Raw genomic sequence first — 21,904 nt, 5'->3', positions numbered from 1 at the left:
TATTACAGCAAATACTAATAATTCCAGCCTGAAGACTAATGACTAGGACTAATTTGGTCACATTTCTAGTCCCTGTTCTGACTAATTCCTCCTCCTTCTAGCTACATTGGCTACTCTCTTCCACAATTATAGGCTGAAAGCTGATTATGTATAATTCCTAAAGAAAAACAGTCTTTAAAATGGCAGGGTGGAGCACAGTAAAGGGAAGGTCACCAAAATAGGTATAACCATTCAGTCAAACTGTGGTCAGTGGAAATATCTGTCAAATATTACAGCCATCCTACTTGAACCCAGAGGTGGAAAATGCTTATGGACAAAAATTATGATGAGACTTTTGGGTAGCTTAGCTACAATTCTAAAATTAAAAATAACAATAGGGGAACAGTTAAGAGTACTAGATAGTACAAAAACCCAGAGGAATATTACATAACCAATAACTAAAAATATTATGAGGCAAAAAGGGAAAGCATTTATGAGATTTTGAACACTTAACAAGGTTAAAAATAGTTATTCATACAACTATGTAGAACATGAACATACAGAATAAGATATGTAGTACTGAAGTCAAAAGCCAGGATAGTGAGTGAAAATTCTTCCGTTTTAAAAAATTTCCCAAAAAGGAGTAGTAGAGGCTCAGAGAGAAGACATACCAAGAGAGTGAATGAGGAAGGCTCAGGACAGATGGAAATCTACACAAAAATGTAGAAAGGATCAAATATTCAAAGAGAGTAGGATGGGTAGAAACCCAATGAATGAGGGGTACAGAAACCCAGAGAAAGAGGTTGAAAAGAAGTAGCCTACAGAGAGAGAAATAGATGGACAGATAGACACCAGAGTTAAAGAGGAAAGAAATATGAGGGGGTGCCACAGACCAAGAGAATGGGATAGAAACCCAGAGACAGAAAGAGACAAAGCGCCCAGAGTGAAAGGGCCAGAAACCCAGAATGTGGACAGAGACTGAAGGAAAAGGAGATAAAAAGAAGAACAGAGGGCTTCCCTGGTGGCGCAGTGGTTGAGAGTCCGCCTGCCGATGCAGGGGACACGGGTTCGTGCCCTGGTCCGGGAGGATCGCACAGGCCGCGGAGCGGCTGGGCCCGTGAGCCATGGCCGCTGGGCCTGTGCGTCCGGAGCCTGTGCTCCGCAACGGGAGAGGCCACAACAGTGAGAGGCCCGCGTACCGTTAAAAAAAAAAAAAAAAAAAAAGAAGAAGAAGAAGAAGAACAGAGTGATTGAAAATCATAGAGAAGAAAGAGAATCAGATGATGAAGATTAAAAAATATTCCCATTTATATTTAAACATATCCACAGAACCTAACAAGAATTTCATGCCTATAATGATGAAACACTGAAATCTTCTCTTTCTCATCCTCACAATGCCGTCAACTCATTCTAATGGCCTCCTCACACCTCCTTTAGGCTCATGTTCTTACCAGAGATCCCCTGCTCAGAGCTTCCCCAAGCGATCTGGAACCCCAAAAGAAACTTCACAGAGCTTCAAACCCCAGTCTCTTCAAAGAGGGTTCTTTTCACTGTCTTGCCCTAGACAAAACCTGGATCCAACCCAAAGGCACTGGTTTCCTTGCATCTCTCTCAAATGAAGCCTGCTCTCAACCCTCAACATATTCTAGGACAAGAGAGCAATACTGATAAACTGCTAGCTCTTTGCTCAAACAACATCACCTCCCCCTCCTTCCTGACTCCTAAAAGCTCTACAACATGACTACACACCCTATCTACCCAACCTTGTCAATGTCATCTCTCCACTTAGAGTCCCACCACCACCACCTAGAAGTCTTACATGTATATGTCTACTGGGCATCTCTCTATTTGCATATCCCAGAGGCATTTCAAACTACTAGTTTATTATTTCCTCCCCCTAAACTCTTCTAATATATATACATAGGCAATATATAATGCTCTTCACGAGACATTTAGATCCCTTTCTAAACAGCAGCTCTGAGTTCACTCTCAGTAACCTACTCTTGGAGAGTTAGAACTAACAAACCTGAGCTCTCAAACCTAGAGCAGAATCCATCTTCTCATATGAGAAATATTAGTTTACTACCTGGTCTCTTGAGTGATGTTAGTCCTGCCAGAACAATTCAGAAGCAAGGAAGTGAAGATCATGAGTAGGGGAAGAAGAAATTATCATTTTGGTGGCTGGAAGATTATCTAAGTTCCTTAACCTATTTACTTCTGCATATCTTTAGAAAGCCTTCCCTTTTTTGACAACGGAGGATCATTATTTTCAGCAACACATCACAACTTTTCTTCCTTTCTTTCTGTTCTCTTAATGGAGCTACGCAAAATTAAAAGGGATCTTTTTTCACTTTGGAAAACTTACAACACTCAAGAAAAAGTTCTGAGATAAATGAAATATTAGAAAGTATATGTATTTCTTTTTTATAATAGAGAGAAGTGCATTGTCCTTCCGGTTATCTTCCCTTAATGACTTCTCAATTGCTCTTTATCTGTAAGACCATTTAAGATAAATAAGCAGCTCTGAATAGCAGCAGGGAGGAAATCATCCTCTGGGGTACACAGATAACAGTCAGTCCATTGTCACTCCTTCCGCAGGATTAAGTAAGGGTAAGGGCAGATTGTGATGGGGGCTTCCACCAAACCAAAACCAGACAGGTAAGCCTTTAGGTGCTACCACAAAAGGTAGTCTTGAAAAGGTTTGTTCAAAAGGTTTGTGCTTCCCTTTCTGCTCTTTATCTTCGTAAGAATTAAGTGAGTTAGTATTTGTAAAGCACTATAACAGTGCCTGGCATACAGGAAAAGCTATATACATACATACACACACACACATATATTTTTTTTCTTTTCCACTATGGTTTATTACAGGATATTGGATATAGTTCCCTGAGCTATACAATATGACCTTGTTGTTTATCCAGGGAAAGCTATATAAATTAAGTAATCAAGAGAAGATGTTTAAGGGGCTTTGTAGGGAGGCCTTTGCAAATGAATCCACATGCAATTCAGTGGTTCATGGAACAAATAGTTCTGACCTTTACTTTCCTCCCTGGGGTATTATAATGTCTAACATTTAATAACAAAACCCATAGGGATGCGAAATTCCATTATAAGAGTGCTGTGCACACAACAGATGCTCCATAATTTTATTTGGGAAGGGACAGGAAAAAGTAAAGACATGTCAAAACAGGTAAGATCAAAGACATAACAGGCAGTTTGCTACGTTTAAAAAAAAAAAAAAAAAGGAGCATGAACCAAATAATGGGCTTTAGGAACAAAAGAGCTCAAATATTTGAGGGTTTATGGTCCTTAATACAAGCAGAGGCCATCATTTAAACTTAAAAAAAAAAAAAAATTTAAAAAAACACCTAAGAAATGAGAGCCACTAAAGGGCCAATTTGCTAATTATGGTTGTTAAAACATTAGCTATCATACATACACACACACCCACACAAGCGCACGCGCGCGCAACAACTATATATCTGTAGGCATGTATATCGTAATTCTGGCTTAATACATAAGTATTTTCCCAGATTACAGGCTCTGTCAGGAAAAAAGAATTTCTAAGAAAATAATCTCAATAAAATTTAATGGAAAATGATTAAATGGTACACTGGGAAATATGTGAGTAAAAAGAACTGGGTTAGAAATCAAGAGGTATTATGGATCTAAGGGCTTTGGGACAGTATAAGCATGGTATGTGAGGTCCAAAAATATCAAATGAACTTATCCAAAGTAATGTTTATTTAGCCAAAAAGATGAAGTGTTTATTACTTGCCCTCCCCCTTACCCCAAACCAGTGAAGGAAGACTGAATCTGGGAAGAAGGAACAGTGAACAGACAGAAAGAAAAAGACCATGGTAAAACAGAAGAAACTGATTTCCTATGCTTCCAACTCCAGTGAGTACAGTGACATTAGCCATTGCATCTTCTAAAGAGAAAGACCAAGGGGGTTGGGGTAGGGGGCAAGGGGGATTCAAAGCATGAAATCTTCTTTAATTATCCTTTGCTTTCACAGAATTAAATGTGATCATAAATAGTGATCACTTATTAAGAAGTTCTGTAATATTATATCTTTTCCAACTTTTTCCCTAGCCAAGGATAGGTTAAACTTGCTTCCCAATGTTTAAGTCTCATTCTGGTCCTACCAAAGTCCTCCTGCTTCTCTTTCCCCTCCAACACTCCCACTTAACAATATGACATCATTTTCCTCCCTCCAATAAACAGGTGAACTATCATGGGGCTCCAGAAGCACATAAGGAACACAAAAGGTTTTAAAATATATACAAATTTGCTTTAGAACTGAAGACAAGTGTTTTAAAAAGAAGAAAATTCTTAAAAATTAACCCCCTCTATCATTTCATTAACATTTTCCTGATATAACTAATGATATTCAATAATCATATCTTGAGGTCAGAATCACTAGGGCCTGTGTTTTGTAATACTTCCATTCAATGAGCAAAGCTGTTTCAAGGGGAAGGGGGGATATGGACTATTTCTAGAAGAATAACAAGTCTATCACAATATTCAGCATCAACGTTCTACAAGACTTACCTTTTCACCACTTGAGTAGAAGAAATAACGCAATCGGACTATGTTACAGTGATCTAGCTTTCTCATGATTTGGAGCTCTCGGTTCTGAAAAGGAAACACATGAAAATATTTTTTAAAGGATAACTGCTATTCATATTGACTAAGATGCTTCTGAAATAACATTAAGCACTACAAAGAGCAGGCAATAGATATGTTACTAAAAAGTATCATCTATAGACCAGTCTGTGAACTATTTATTACTGTTCTGCAATAAGATAAATATAGAAATTGAGAAAAAGTGTTCAGACTCTTTTATTGCAACTTGAAAGAATAATTTTATATCTATGAATCTTATAATTAAAAGTGGGGCCTATATTTTGTATTTTCTTAAAATTCACTTTTCTCATAATTCATTTTTATTTTATTTTATAAAAATATCAGTCTTCAATGAATTGGAAATTTTTAAAACCAGTACCTCACTACAAATAGCTTGAGAAGCACTGGTCTACAGTATGTAAGAGATATCTGAAAGAAGCTATTATTACTATAATAAAATTTTGCAACTATAATAAAAATCAAACTTCTCACCAAACAAATAAATTTGGGTACAAGGAAAACTCTCACAAGCCCTATTATTTTCCAAGATACAGTGAAAAATCTGAGAGTTAGCCCCATTAGAAGGGCTCAGTTGCCAGAGTTAAAATATGGCATGCTGGAAATTGTATAGTCCTGGTAAATTTATAGATTCCACAAATAATATTCTCTTTGGGGAGTTTCAAAATTATGCTTCAAGAAAATAAAACATTAAATAATATGACAACTTCCTAACACCATGAATTTTGCAGTAATCAATTTGAAGAGTACATGTACATTAACAACAATTCTAACCATTATACTTAGCTGTCAGAAATCCAGTTAATAAAGTCCAAATTATATAACACAGAGAAAGAATACCAAAATGTCTGTTAAGTGGACAGAAAACATACAATTTCAATTAAAATGGTGATCTAGAAGAGCTAGAAACATAAAGTACATACCTGGGAATTTGGAAGGTGAATGATGTTATGGTTAGAAAACAAGGCCAAAATATAGAGGGGTGGGGGGGTGTACTGTGGACAAAGCCTAATAAGCAGAACTGTCCTAGAGCAGAGTGGGCTCCAGTTCTTGGAAGATGGCAGCAGAAATAAGCAAATGTTCCTCCTCCTCTAGAAACTTCCGATAGACTCTATGATGGTTCTAGAATGTCCTCTAAAAGGAAATAGGAAACTCAAGATGACTCTCCTTCTGTCCCTTTAAACTGACTGTGAGAGCTGGGCTTATGTACACAGTGATATTTAAAATCCTTTTATAAAATATCCATTTTTCACTCCATTACTTGTTATGTTTATAGCTGAAGCAATAAACAGAAACTTAAGACAGTACAGTACACTTGCTTTAACAAAAATAACTTGTATCAGACTCTGAGTTTTGACTGTTACAGAGAAGGACACAGAAAATTTTACAAATTTCAAAACTTTCCATTTCTTCCAAATTGAAGCTATTTCTGAAGTATGGCTATACTTTGCCAATTCACATCTAGGTAGCTAGTTTTGTGGGAGAACTGCTAGTAAGCTAAGACTCACTCCTCTCAGATACTAATATTGTTTTTAACATAGACAGCCATGTTAAAATAAGCTATCTATTTTTCCGGACTCATTAACCAAGGTAACAGAGAACTATTAAATTCCCAGATAACAGAAGTTGTGTTAAGGTTATGCATATGATCTTTTATCAAAAAGAATGCATAAGTGAAGCAAGTACAAGGACCAAATATTCATCTAGGGACTTCCCTGGTGGCACAGTGATTAAGAATCCGCCTGCCAATGCAGGGGACACGGGTTCGATCCCTGGTCTGGGAAGATTCCACATGCTGCAGAGCAACTAAGCCCGTGTGCCACAACTACTGAAGCCCGTGCACCTAGAGCCCGTGCTCCACAATGAGAAGCCCGCGCACCGCACCGAAGCGTAGCCCCCACTCACCGCAACTAGAGAAAGCTCGTGCGCAGCAACGAAGACCCAATGCAGCCAAAAATAAATAAATAAATGAATAAAATTTTAAAAATATGATAAAAATGAACTTAAAAAATATTCATCTACCCTTACTTCCTGTTCATATTTTTGAAAGGAGGCTTAAATTTTCTCATTTTAAAATTCCCCAGGACTTCCCTGGTGGCTCAGTGGTTAAGAATCCGCCTGCCAATGCAGGGGACACGGGTTTGAGCCCTGATCCAGGAAGATCCCACATGCTGCAGAGCAACTAAGCCCGTCCACCACAACTACTGAGCCTGCGCTCTGGAGCCCGTGAGCCACAACTACTAACCCTACGTGCCACAACTACTGAAGCCCGCACACCTAGAGCCCGTGCCCCACAACAAGAGAAGCCACTACAATGAGAAGCCCACGCACCACAATGAAGAGTAGCCCCCACTCACCACAACTAGCGAAAGCCAGTGCACAGCAACGAAAGACCCAACACAGCCAAAAAAAAAAAAAAATTTCCCTAAAAGATCCAAAATATAAATTTCATAGAGCAATATTTTAAATTATTAATCAAGCCAATATTAGACAAAGTTCATGTCTGAGATGCATTTGATACACAACTATCCCAAGCCTAACCATTTTTACTGAGTCATTCTTTATTAATACACTAATGACATACTAATTCTACAGAAAAAAAATTGTTATTCTACAAATACAGTGCGCCTATTCTGTGACAGGCATCATTTACAGTATTAAGGATATGGCAGTGAACAAGACTAACAAAGTTCTTATCCTCATGAAACTTTCAGTCTATGGAGGACAGGGAGGAATAAACAATATATTTTCATGTAAAGTAAGAGGATACATCATGCTAGAGAGAAAGGGCTATTATTTTAGATACGGAAGTCGGAGTAGACCTCACAAAGAAGGTAAGATCTGAACACAAATCTGAATGATATAAAAATGAGAACCATGTGAGGATATGGGGGAAGAGCACTACAGTTACAGGGAACTCCAAATATAAATGCCTAGAGGTGGGCCTGGCATATTCAAAAATAGCTAGAAGAATAATGTGATTGCAACATGTTGAGTAAAGGAAGAGGCGGGAGACAAGTACAGAGAGAGGCAGGCGGTATGTCATATAAACTCTCATTAATAATGGTGAGAAACTGAATTTCACACTAAATGTAAAGGAAAGCCAATGAGGCCAAGAAAATGACATAATCAGACTTACTGTTTTAAATGATCATTCCAAAAACTAAAAATAAATTTGGGGGAGAAAGTGGATCAAGAGTTCTGTTTGAAATCCTTATTAGACATCCAAGTGAAAATACTGAGGCTCAAGGTAGAAGTTGGGGCTGGAAATATATGTCTGGGAGTCATTGCATAAAGGGGACTCAAAGCAACGGGACCTAATAATATCACCTAGAGAAGAAGTTTAGAAAAATACATATATGTATTCCTATATCTATATCTGTCTATCTATTTATCTATCGATCTACCTATCCATCCGTCCATCCGTCTGTCCGTCCACAGGTATAAAAAGGAGTAAATCAAGTGAAGTAATCAGTGAAGTAGGATGAAAAGCAAGAGAGAAGATTACCTTAGAAGCCAAGCAAAATAAGTTTTCAGAAAAAGGCCCTGACCATTTATATCAAAAGCTGCTGAAAGGCTGATTAAGATGAAAATAGAAGACAACTGGATATGGCAAATGCAGGATGTTAGTGACTCTTACAAGAGTGATTTCAGTGGTGACAAAAGTCTGACTAGAGTGAATTAAATTGGGGTTGGGAGACAAGGGAAAGAACTAAGAAGTCAGAAAGTTCAAAAAGAAATGAGATTTTCAGCTCTACTAGCGGAATGAAGAAATCAGCAAATTCACTCCCCCAAAACACCTGTAAAAAGAACTGCATTGTAGAAAACAATCATTTCAGGGCTCAGGAAATCAACCAAAAGCAACAACAAATCAAAAAGCATTTATTCAAGAAACACTGCTCGATACTGGAGTTATGACAGTGGGGGCTGGTGACCTTGTTGCTAGGGAATACTACCTTCCCCCACAATCACCTCCCAGCTCAGCCCACAGCTCTGCTACCCTGAGGATGCAACACCAGGTGGGGAAAATGACAGACTGGCAGAACACTAAGAAATATAACAGGGAGATCCTGAAAATGGAGAGGCTAAATAAGCTCTGCACATACCCTTGGGCTGATTTAGAGGCTGTGCACATATGCATGGGAGATCCAAGAAGGCCTTTGAAGAAAGTAAAAGCTGAGGCTGACTTAAAAACTGCCTGAATTTTTAATGTACAGAACCCGTGTACAGAAGTATCCAAAAAATGATGGAAGCTTTATAAACTCAAAATGTTTAAACATAATCTCTAACCAATAACTGGCTGACCACTAAGCCATGCAGACAAAGAGTAACTCCTAAGAAATGAGGAGAAAAAATTAAAATTAGAATAAAAATTGAACACAGAATTCAGGGGCTTCAAACTGGGGAGGAGAAAGATTCTATAGATTAGTTGCAGGTAAGTTACAAAAAAAAAGAAAAAGAAAGAAAACCCCCAAAACAAGTTTCAAGAGGAATAAAAAAAAAATTAACAGAATCCAGAGTTGCTACAATATATTATCCAACATTTCCAACTGTCCAAGAAAATTGTGAGACCTGCAAACAACAGGAAAAGTTGACCTACACTCAGGTAAAAAAGAAAAGGAGCCAACAGAAACTCTGGGTAGACACAGCTGTTGGATTTAGCAGACAAGAATACAAAGCAGCTATTATGTTCAAAGAATGTTAAGCTTCTTGACACTGGCCCTGGCAATGAGTTTTTAGATTTGACACCAAAAGCAAAGGCAACAAAAACAAAAATAAACAAGTGGGACTACCTCAAATTAAAAACCTCTGCACAGCAAACTATCAACAAAATGAAAAGACAACCTATGGAATGGGATAAAGTATTTGCATATCATATATTAGATAAGGGGTTAATATCCAAAATATATAGAACTCATACAACTCAATAGCAAAATAAAGAACAAAACAAAACAAACCTCAAATAATCTGATTTTAAAATGGGCAAAGGACCTAAATAGGCATTTTTCCAAAGAAGACACACAGATGGCCAATAAGTACATGAAAAGATGCTCAACATCACTAATCATCAGGCAATGCAAATCAAAAACATACCTGTTAGAATGGGTATTATCAAAAAGGCAATAAATAACCAGTGTTTGTGAGGATGCAGAGAAAGGGAACCTTGGAAATGTACACCAGTGCAGCCACTACAGAAAATAATAGTATACTGGTGGATGTACTACTGGTGGAAATTTACATTGATGCAGCCACTATGGAAAATAGTATGGAGGTTCCTCAAAATATTAAAAATAGAACTATTTGAGGAGCTTTTTATGGAAATGTTACCATTTTGACCTCTATTATTTCAGTATATCATTGTAATGAATAAAGAGTTAAAAGCAGAAAAAAAAAAAAAAGAACTATCAAAGGATCCAGCAATTCCACTTCTGGGTGCCATGTTCAATGCAGTATTATTTACAACAGCCAAGACATAGAAACAATCTAAGTGTCCATCAACAGTTGAATGGATAAAGAAAATGTGTGTGTGTGTGTGTGTGTGTGTGTGTGAGAGAGAGAGAGAGAGAGAGAGAGAGAGAGAGAGAGAGAGAGCGAGAGCATTATGCTAAGTGAAATAAGTCAGACAGAGAAAGACAAACACTGTACGATAACACATGTGGAATGTAAAAAAGCCCAACTCATACAAACAGACTAGAAAGGTGGCTGCCAGAGGCTGGAGGTTGGGGGAAAGAGGGAGCTTTCAAAGAATATAAACTTCAAATTATAACATAAACAAGTTCTGAGAATTTCATATACAGTATGACTATAATTAATAATACTGTATTGTATATCTGAAAGTTGCTGAGAGAGTAGACCTTAAATGTTCTCACTACAAAAAAGAAATAGTAATTACAAGCCGTGACATGTTAGCAGATGCTATGATGGTAATCATTTTGCTATATATAACTGCATGAAATCAAAATGTTGTACCTTAAACTTACACAATATTATACATCAATTGTATCTCAATAAAGCTGAAAAAAATTTTAATATATACTAAATAAATTAATATGTTCAAAGAATTAAGGGAAATTATATTTTAAAAATTAAAGAAAAATATGATGACAACTATACAAGTAGAAAACTTCAATAAAGAAATATTAACATTTAAAACCTGGAAATACTAGAGATGAAAAGTGTAACAAAAGAAGTAAACGATTCACTATGGGCTCAAGATAAGATTTGAGGTGACATTTTTTAAAACATTTGTGAACTTGAAAACGGAGAATTAGAAATTATTCAATTGAAAAACCAAAGATAAAAATAAGACAGCAGAAAAATGAACAGGGCCTCAGAGACCTGCTGTAGGATAATGTCACACCTACCAAACAACTAGAAATATGTATAAAGGCAATCAGAAAAAAGATCTACCAAAATATGGATAAAGGCACCATCAGAAAAGAGGCAAAAGAAAAAGAAAAAATATATTTGAAGAAGTAATTGCTGAAAACTTCCCAAATTTGATGGAAAACACTAATCTACTGAACCATAAAGCTTAATGAACCCCCAACAGGATAAACACAAAAAGATTCACATGGGGGCACAGCACTTTTGAACTGAAGTCACAAAAGAAGAATAATGAAAGCAGTTAACAGAAAAATGATTCATCATATACACGGGGAAAACAATATAATTAACAGCTGACTAATCATCAAACTAATGGAGGCTAGAAAGCGATTTAAAAAAATTCAAAATGCTGAAAGAAAAAAAAAAAATAAACCCTGTCAACCAAGAATGCTATATACAGAAAAATTATTCTTCAAACAGGAAAGGAAAAATAAAAACATCCTCAGATTTTTTTTTTTTAAATGGTGAATATTCTATGGCAGAAGGCCTGTGTTTAAAAAATACTAAAGCAAGTCTCTCAGGCTGAAAGGAAATGACACCAGAAGGTAATTCAAATACACAAGGAGAAATAAGACCACTACAAATGGTAAATATAAATGGGAAAATAGAAAAAACTACACATTTTTTCTTTTCTTAATTTCATCAGACATAAACTGTATAAAGCAATCATGATAACAGTGTGTTAGTAGACTTATAACAGAAATAGATATAATACATATGACAATAATAGCAGGAAGGAGAGAGGAGAAAGTGAAGGTATTTTGGAAAAAAGGTGCTATATTTTATTGGAATTAAGTCAGTAACTAAACTGAAGCAGACTGTGATAAACTGAAATGCACACTGTAATTCCTAAAGCAGCCACTAAGAAAATAATTTTTTTAATATTAAAAATCAACACTGGGGGCTTCCCTGGTGGCGCAGTGGTTGAGAGTCCGCCTGCCCTGGCATATAATGTTAATGTTCCCCATTGAGGAAGACTGTGAAAACATAGTGGTGATGAGAATTGACCTTGGGCTAGGATAGACCTGAGCTTGAAGCCCATGTTCACTCCGGAGCTGTGATCTTGGGCCAGCTGCTTAACTCAGGGTGGGTAAGCTTTTTCTGTAAATGGTCAGACAGTATATATATTCTTTTGTGGGCTATATAGTCTCTCCTATAAATATTCATCTCTGCCTTGTTCCCCAAAACAGCCATACCTAAACCAATGCGTGTGGCTGCATTCTATTTTTTTTTTGGCGGCACTGGTGGCTTGTGGGATCTTAGTTCCTTGACCAGGGATTGAACCCGGCCCCAGCAGTGAAAGCGTGGAGTCCTAACCACTGGACTGCCAGGGAATTACCGAGGCTGTGCTCTTATAGACTTTTATTCACAAAATAGGCAGTAGGCCCAGGGTAGTATGCTGACCCACGATTTACTGTAAAAGAAGATTATAAAAGAAGATCAGGGAATTCCCTGGCGGTACAGTGGTTACGCCTCTGTGCTTTCACTGCCAAGGGCCTGGGTTCAATTCCTAGTCAGGGAACTAAGATCCCATAAGCTGCCCCACCAAAAAAAAAAAAAAAAAAAAAAATCAACACTGGACCTAAAATGGTACACTAAAAAAGTTGTTCAACAAAAAGGGAGGCAATAAATGAGAACAGAGGAACAAAAACAACACGAGAGATATAGAAAACAAAGAGCAACATGCAGGGGTAAATCTAGTCATATGAAAAACTATGTAAAATGTGATTGAGCATACAGTCAAAGGCAAAGATTGTCAGACTGGAGAAGAAAGCAAGTTGCAACTATATTCCTTCTACAATAGGCACACTTTAGATTCAGATTCAAAGACATAATAACTTGAGCATAAAATGATGGAAAAAGATATGCCACGAAAACAGCAACAAAAGAGATCTGGAGTGGAAATGTTATTAGCAAAGTAAATTTTAAGAGAGATAGAAATATTCCCATTTCCTACCAGATAAAGTTTAAATCACTTCATAATTTCGTCCCTCTTTATCAACTCAATCTTACCCTCTGCTCAAGGCCAATGAGATAATAACTAGATCCCATTTCTCACTCTTCTTGAGTATATTATTTCATTCCCAGTTCTAAGCCACTGATCACACTTAGCATCACTGGAATGTCTCTACTCTCCCTCCCTCCTACATATACTCTACCCGTCCTTTAAGTTCCTATTTAACTCCCACCTCTTCAAGGCCATCTCTAGCTGCCCCCACTCACACTAATCTTTTCCAATATCTAAATTCCTGTAGCACCTAAGAATTATTTTGGAATTTATTATATACTCTATTAGTTTTGTTTTATTTTACAACTATAGTTCAGTGCTGTTATATAAAACACTGCTTTTCAAAAAGTAGCTTATAGAAATCAGATATATCACTGGACACACACACACACACCTTGCCCAACTAGCTTACTATAAGTGCCTTTAGAGCAAAATATGAATTTTGTGTCTTTCTATATCACCCACAGGGTTCTCAAAGCCTAGCCAAATTAATAGTTTCACTTGTTAGTTCAACTAATCTCCTTATTTTCTAGACAATGGAGTAGCCAGGGCTTGGTCTCTCACCTCTTTTCAGCTATCTCAATTATCTCTTCCAGTCTCAGGGCTTTAAAGGCTGATGACTCCCTATTTTATATTGCCAGACCAGATCTTTCCTATGCAATACTCCAGAATCTTCTAGCCAACTGCTTACTTGACAATTCTTCTAATATACATCTCAGCTTGACATATCATGAGTAAAATTCCTGATCTTCCTTAAACCTGTTCAACTCATAGCCTCCCTGTCTCAATTATTGACAATTCCACTATTCCAGTCGTGCAGGCCAAAAATTTGAAATCTTGATTCCTCTTTCTCTCTGACCTCACCTTCAGTCTGTCAGGAAATACTGTTAGCTCCACCTTCAAAATATTTCCAAGATCCCAGCAACTGCGCTGTGAAGCAATTTAATAGAAATGGAAATTTATGTTTATACAAAAAAACCTACAGTTGAATGTTCATAGCTGAATTCAGAATAGCTACCAGATGTCTTGCAATGGGCTAATGGATAAACAAATTGTGGTATACACATACTACGGAATGCTAGTTAGTAATAAGAAAAGAGAACCAATTATTGATACATGCAACAACTTTGATGAATCTCCAGAGAATTATGCTGAGCAAATAAAGCCAATCTCAAAAGGTAACACACTGTATATGACTTCATTTATATAGCATTCTTCAAATAACAATATTACAGAAATGGGGAACAGATTACTGATTGTTGCAAGGGGTTATACTGGAGGTTAGGAGTGGAAAGATGGTGGGGAGAGAAATGAGTATGGTTATAAAAGGGCAGTAAGAGGGTCCTTGTGATGGTGGAACTGTTCCAGATCTTGACTGTAGTAGTAAATACACAAACCTACACATATAATAAAATTGGGGAGAATTTAAAAATACACACAAACACACACATACAAAGTAGTACAAGAAGATATGGAGAAATGTGGAAAAGACTGGTGGATCATACTAACGTCAATATCCTGGCTGATACTGTACTATAGTTTTGCAAGATGTTATCATGGAGGAAAACTGGGGAAAGGGTACATGAGATCTCCCGGTATCATTTCTTACTATTAACTGCATGGTCATCTATGATTATCTCAAATAAAAACTAGGGAAAGGGTACATGAGATCTCCCGGTATCATTTCTTACTATTAACTGCATGGTCATCTATGATTATCTCAATATAAAAACTATTTTTATGTGTGTCTGTGTGTATATATATATATATATATATGCATGTGTGTGTGTATCTCCAGGATCAGATCATTTCTCACCACCTCCCTAGTGCACGTCTTTTCGGAGGCTTTTGCCGAAATCACCAAGTTACTTCCTAAATGGCCTTTCAGCTTCCCCTGTTCACCTTCCATATGCTCAACAACGCAGGTAGAGTGATCTTACATTTTAAAATGCAAGTCAGATGGTGGCATTTCTCTGCTTAAAATCTCCAGTGGTTCTCCACTTTGAACAGAGTGAAAGCCAAAAACCCTTACTATTGGCTAACAAGGCTTCTACCAATTACCCCACCCACCACCACTCCCACTGTCCTTACTCAGTGACCTCACTACTTGATGCTCTCTCACTCCTCACCTACCATACTAACCATCCAGCTGTTCCTCATATACTTCAGACACCCCTGGCAGAGTTTTTGTATTTGCTATTCCCTTCATCTGGAACCATCTTCTCCTAAATATCTGAATATTTAGTCCCTTTCACCTACTTTATGTGTTTCCTCAAATGCCACATTGTCACACCTTGGCACTCACTCCTAGCATTCCTTCTCCTCCCTCTTCTTTGCTTTTTTTCCTCTCCAGAGCAACAAATTACTGAACATATTATATCTATTTCAGATATTTATTCATTATTGTCCATCTCTCCCCATTAAAATATAAGCTCTAAAATGGCATAGATTTTTGTTTTGTCCAGGTTATGTTATCCCCCAAACCTAGAACAAGACCCAGGCCAGAGGAAGTACTCAATAATCAACTGGTGAATTACTTAAATTGATGACATAAAATAATACCCCTACTGACAAAAATGACACATCACAATGACGCATTTCACTGTAAGAAATGTCACTGCCAGTCAGAAAAATGAAGGAGGAACTACAGAGACAAGTAAGTAAGTTCCCAAATCATGAACCTCAATCCTTCACAACACAAAGACTACTCCCCAATTCAGAAGAATTAAGCTGTGATGTCTACCTTCTCTCAAATCACTCTCCAACTTATCATTCAAGATTAAGACCTCGTCAAGGGCCCTATACTCAAAGGGCAATGATGCAGACCTGAAAATAACCACTTCAGCCAGGGTGTAGCCCATGAAAAAGCATGTACTTATTTTTTTACTGACATATACTCTTAAGTATGTCAATGAAAGACTACACTTATGTGTCAATGAAAGAATATTTTTTAGAGTATATGTCAATGAAAGAACTCAGGAAGATACAATTACCTGAACACAGCCCTGCAAGATGCACTGATGTGAAAGAACCTACCAATTCAACTGAAAAGTCTCCATGCCTAATTCCCTATCCTCACTCACCCACTCCCCTGCAAAACATCCCAAGTTTTTCTATTCAATATGGAAGTATCACCAACAGTCAGGTACTACATGGCAATGACCAGATAAAATTGCCCTCAGTAAACCCTAAATTTCAGCTTAGCTGTTATCTAGCCCAAACCGTGTCTGTGAATGTAAACCATGTAACCACAACTTTGAGGGGAATCCACAGCAAGATATTCTGTCATACAAATCACGAACTCCCATATCTGATACTGAAATACATGATCTGCTTAATACTTCTCATTTCGAATGTTTGTCTTGATTGTAAACTCCTTGAATGCACAGATTGTATCATATCCCTTCTTGTGACCTACATAACATCTAATTTAGTCCTTTGCACACAGTATATACAGACTGAGTTAGCTAGCCTTAGCTTACACTTGATTCTGTAACTCAAAAAGTCACTGAAGGTTTTTTAGTGGAAGAGTAAGGTAAGGGAGCTTATTCAGATAAATCTGGCTAAATCATCCCAAGCTAAAGATGGTAAAATCTAATTTGAAGAGAGAAGGTCCTGATACCTGGATACTGCTTCACAGCTTTAAAAAGGTATTTTATACAACTTCTCTCATATTATTCTGAGGAAAAAAAACCTAAGAAGCATTAAATATTTCCTCATATCTTACCAACAGAAAACAAATCCAGAGAAGTGAAATAACTTGTCCAATTTATTTAATAAAGGGCTCTATTCAATATTTTTTGAGCATTAGGAAAATGAAAAACTAGTAATGGCGGCAAAGAGGCATAAACAAGTACAGATATTATAATCACCAAGATTTGTAACTGAAAACTAGAAAAAAAATTGAGAACTAAATAAAGAGAAAGACATTCCCTAATCTATTCCCTAATAGATTAGAAGACTTTACATTAAGATGGCAGTGCTCCCAAAATTTAATGTAATCCTATCAAAATTCCAGCTGCATTTTTTTTAAGATAATGACAAGATGACCATAAAATTCATATAGAAATGCAAGGGACTCAAATGAGCCAAAATAATCTTACTAAAGAAGAAAAAAATTGGAGGACTCACACTTCCAGATTTCATATTGTACTACAAAGCTAAAGTAATGAAGTCAGTGTGGTGGTGGCACAGACACATATAGATCAATGGAATTAAACGGAGAGTCCAGAAATGCCTACATTTATTTGATAAAGAGTGCCAAGACAATTCAATAGGAAAAGAATAATGCCGTCAACAAATGGAGCCTGGACAACTGGATATCCACCTGCAAAAAAGAAGTATAAAACTCTTAAAAGAAATCAAGAGTAAATCTTTGTGACCTTGGGTTAGGCAAAGATCCTTAGATGTAACACCAGAGTGCGCGCGCGCACACACACACACACACACACACACACACACACACACACACACACACACACACACACACACACACACACACACACACACACACACACACACACACACACACACACACACACACACACACACACAAAGAAAAAACAGATAAATTGGGTTTCATCAAAATGAAAAACACGTGTACTTCAAAGGAAACTATCAAGAAAGTGGAAAGACAACCTATAGACTGGAAAAAACATTTGTAAATTATATACCTGGTAAGGGGGTGGTATCCAGAATTAAGAACTCTATTCAAGAATAAAGAGATTTTTTAAAAACATCTTTATTGGAGTATAATTGCTTTAAAATCTATTTTTAAATGAGCAAAGGAAGGACTTCTGGTCTCCAGTCTGGCATAGGAGCTTGGAAGTCATCCCTCCCATCTTCACAAGAAAAGAGCTGAATAAACTGAAAACCAACGCTCTTCTTAAGTCCATCAGAGAACTGAGGTCACAGGGCAAGCTGCTGCCCTAAAAACTGCAGACAAACAGGCAGACACACAGAATCACAGCTTACTGGAGGAGAAGCCCAGGAGCAGAAATTGCCTGTAGAACCAGTACCAGTACAGGAAAACTTAAAACTGTAACTGACGGAGGTGCAAGTGTGAACAAATCTCAGAGTTAAAAACTCCAGAGGGTGGACCACACTTTTCTCAGTTTTACCTCCAGGAGCCTTACCAGGTTCTCACAGTGAATATCTAAGAAAAATCTGCTGGAAGCAGGAAGAAGAAAAAAGTAGCCATTTAAAAATGGGCCTAGAGCATTCTCTTCTTCTTAAGACTTCCCATAAGAAAAACTATTCTAACATAGCTAACTGAACTGGGGGAAAGGAAATGCCCAACTCTATCTAGCCTTGTGTAGACTTCCAAGTGGGGGAAGTGAAATAACCAACTCTAACCTCATCTAGCCTTCCATGTGAAGGAAGGGAAATATAAAACTCCAGTCCTCTCCAGCCTTCTTGTCTCACCTATTGGGGGTAGGAAGAACAAAAAGTTGGGAAACATATATAAAGGTCAAGCCCAGAACACGGGCTCATTAAGACACTGAGACAATTTTAGGAGTATAGAACACTTTCCCTCCCTCCACACCTTACCACCACTTATATAGGGCTCCCCTATAATAGCAGAGAAATATAATGGAAAGAACTGCATGTCTCAGACGTTATTTAAGAAGAGTTTTCTCAGGAAACCCAAAGACAAGAGGAGAGACAAAATAAAAGGCCACCAGAGGAAATTTTAACTTCTGGCACCTACAGCTACAGTAAACAGTCTAATTCTTGCCAGATAAACATAAAACCTAACACTGAAGGCCTATATATTTTCTTAAGTGACTTTTACTCAGTATATCGTGTCCAGTTTTCATCATAACATCACAAAGAATACTAAAAGACAAAAATCAGAGTGTGAATACACAGAGAGCAGGCATCAGAACTGAACATAGCAGAGATGTTAGAATTATCAGAGTAGGAATTTAAAACTATGATTATCATGCTAAGGACTCTAATCAAAAAAGTAGGTAACACACAAGAACAGATGGGTAATGTATACAGAGAGAGATGGAAACTCAAAGATTCAAAAGAAATAAAAAACACTGTAACAAAAATTAACAATGCCTTTGATGCATTCATCAATACACTGGACATGGCCAAGGAAGGAATCAGTGAGCTTGAAGAAATGTCCATAGAAACTTCCAAAACTGAAATGCAGAGAGAAAAAGAATGAAAGAGACAAAATACAATATCCAAGAACAATGTGGGACAGTTACAAAAGGTGTAACACACGCACAATGGGAATAACACAAGGAGAAAAGAAGAAGAAGGAAAAAAAACAGAAAAAGCATTTGAAGCAATAATTGAGAATTTCTCAAAATTAGTATCATAGACTAAACCACAGGTACAGGAAGAGGACAAATAGCAAAAAATCTACACCTAGGTATATCACATTTAAAATGCAAAAGATCAAAGACAAAGAGCAAATCTTGAAAGGAACCAGAGAAGGGGAGAATAAAAACTCAATTATTGACAAGCGAAGATAAAAAATTACTTGGACTTCTCCTCAAAAGTCATGCAAGCAAGGGAAGAGTAAAGTAAAATATTTAAAGTGTTGAAAGGAAAAATACCCAACAATTAGAATTCTGTATCCAGCAAAATTATTCTTCAAATGTAAAGGAGAAATAAAGATTTTTCTCACAAAAATAAAGATTGACAGAATTTGTCAACGGTAGACCTACTATCCAAGAAATGTTAAAATATGAAATTCATCAGAAAGAAGAAAAATGACACAGGTAAGATTGGGTCTGCATAAAGAAAGAGCATTAGAAAAAGAATAATAAAAGTAAAATATATTTTATTTTTCTTATAATTGATCTAACATATAACCATTTGTTCAAAATAATAACAGCAACAATGCATTCAGTGATGATATCTTACAGATTAGTGATATTAATGACAGCAATGTCATATGGAATGGAAAGGAGGAACTGGGAATACTCTGCCCTGAGGTACTTTCACTATCAGTGAAGTAGTATAGTATTAATTGAAAATGGACTTCAAAAAGTAGTAAAATGGAGCTTCCCTGGTGGCGCAGTGGTTGAGAGTCTGTCTGCCGATGCAGGGGACATGGGTTCATGCCCCGGTCCGGGAAGATCCCACATGCCTCGCAGCGGCTGGGCCCGTGAGCCATGGCCGCTGAGCCTGCACGTCCGGAGCCTGTGCTCCACAACGGGAGAGGCCACAACAGTGAGAGGCCCGCGTAGCACACACACACACACACACACACACACACACACAAAAGTAGTAAAATGCACATTGTAGACTCAAGTACAACTACTAAAGTTAAAAAGAAAAGTATAATAGATATGCTAAGAGAGGAGAAAAAACAGAATCCTATAAAATGCTCAGTCAAAAACAGAGAAAGCAAAAAAACAGCAAGACAAAATAAAGAACAAGTTCAATGAATATAAACAGTAACAAATATGGTAAAAATATGATTCAACTATATCAATAATCTCTTTAAACATCAAAGGCCTAAATATACCACACGAAAGACAGAGACTATCAGTGGATTAAAAAAAAACAAAAACGAGAAAACATTAAAGTTGCACAATGTTATAAATCAATTATATCACAATTTAAAAACATAAAAATAATTTAAAAAATAAGTTTTAAAGAGACCCAACTCTATATAATCTAAAAGAAATCCATTTAAAATTCAAAGACACAGATACATTAAAAGTAGGGATGGAAACATCAGGAAAACTACAGACCAATATCCCTGATAGATACTGATGCAAAAACCCTCAACAAAATACTAGCAAACCAAACTCAAAAGCTCATTGAAAGGATTATATACCTTATAAACATTACCAAGTTTTTTTTAAAACTTGTATACAGCAAAGCGATTCAATTATACATATACAGGTATCTATTCTTTTTCAAATTCTTTTCCCATTTATGTTGTTACATAATATTGAGCAGAGTTCCCTGTGCTATACAGTGGGTCCTTGTTGGTTAACCATTTTTTAAATTTATTTTTAAATTGGAGTATAACTGCTTTACAATGTTGTGTTAGTTTCTGCTGTACAATGAAGTGAATCAGCTATATGTATACATATATCCCCTCCCGCCCAGCACCCCCCATCTCACCCATCTAAGTCATCACAGAGCAACAAGCTGAGCTCCCTGTGCTATATATACCACAGCTTCCCACTAGCTATTTTACACATGGTAGTGTATTTATGTCAAACCCAATCTCCCAATTCATCCCACCCTCCCCTTCTCCTGCTGTGTCCACACGTCTATTCTCAATGTCTGTGTCTCTATTCCTGCCCTGCAAATAGGTTCATCTGTACAATTTTTCTAGATTCTACATATATGCGTTAATATACTATATTTGTTTTTCTCATTCTGACTTACTTCACTCTGTATGACAGACTCTAAGTCTATCTGCATCTCTACAAATGACCCAATTTCGTTCCTTTTTATGGCTGAGTAATATTCCATTGTATATATATACCACATCTTCTTTATCCATTCATCTGTCGATGGACATTTAGGTTGCTTCCATGTCCTGGCTATTGTAAATGGTGCTGCAATGAACACTGGGGTACACGTGTCTTTCTGAATTATGTTTTTCTCAGGGTACATGCCCAGTAGTGGGATTACTGGGTCATGTGGTAGTTCTATTTTTAGTTTTTTAAGGAACCTCCATACTGTTCTCCATAGTGGCTCTATCAATTTACATTCCCACCAACAGTGCAAGAGGGTTCTCCTTTCTCCACACCCTCTCCATTTTAAATACAGCAGTGTGTACATGTCAATCCCAAACTCCTTAACTATCCCTACCCCTCACCCTTTCCCCGGTAACCGTAAATTCGCTCTAAGTCTGTTTCTGTTTTGCAGATAAGTTCATTTGTATCATCAGATAAG

At 37.1% G+C, this 21,904-nt stretch overlaps 1 protein-coding gene across 5 annotated transcripts in view; it reads right to left on the bottom strand.

Annotated features, from left to right (window-relative positions):
• The window catches only part of GSK3B (glycogen synthase kinase 3 beta), a 196,560-nt gene that overhangs the window by 87,882 nt on the left and 86,774 nt on the right, over positions 1–21,904 (bottom strand). For all 5 annotated transcript variants that reach the window (XM_007450517.1, XM_007450516.1, XM_007450519.1 and 2 more), the window contains exon 3: positions 4,534–4,617. In XM_007450517.1, the coding sequence (XP_007450579.1) occupies positions 4,534–4,617 (84 nt within the window). The remainder of the gene's footprint in view (positions 1–4,533; positions 4,618–21,904) is intronic.

The sequence above is a fragment of the Lipotes vexillifer genome, unplaced genomic scaffold (genome assembly GCF_000442215.2).
Source record: "Lipotes vexillifer unplaced genomic scaffold, Lipotes_vexillifer_v1.1 scaffold1106, whole genome shotgun sequence".
Taxonomy (NCBI): domain Eukaryota; kingdom Metazoa; phylum Chordata; class Mammalia; order Artiodactyla; family Lipotidae; genus Lipotes; species Lipotes vexillifer.
The sequence above is the reverse complement of the archived record's forward strand: the minus strand, read 5'-3'. Positions and strand labels throughout refer to the sequence as shown.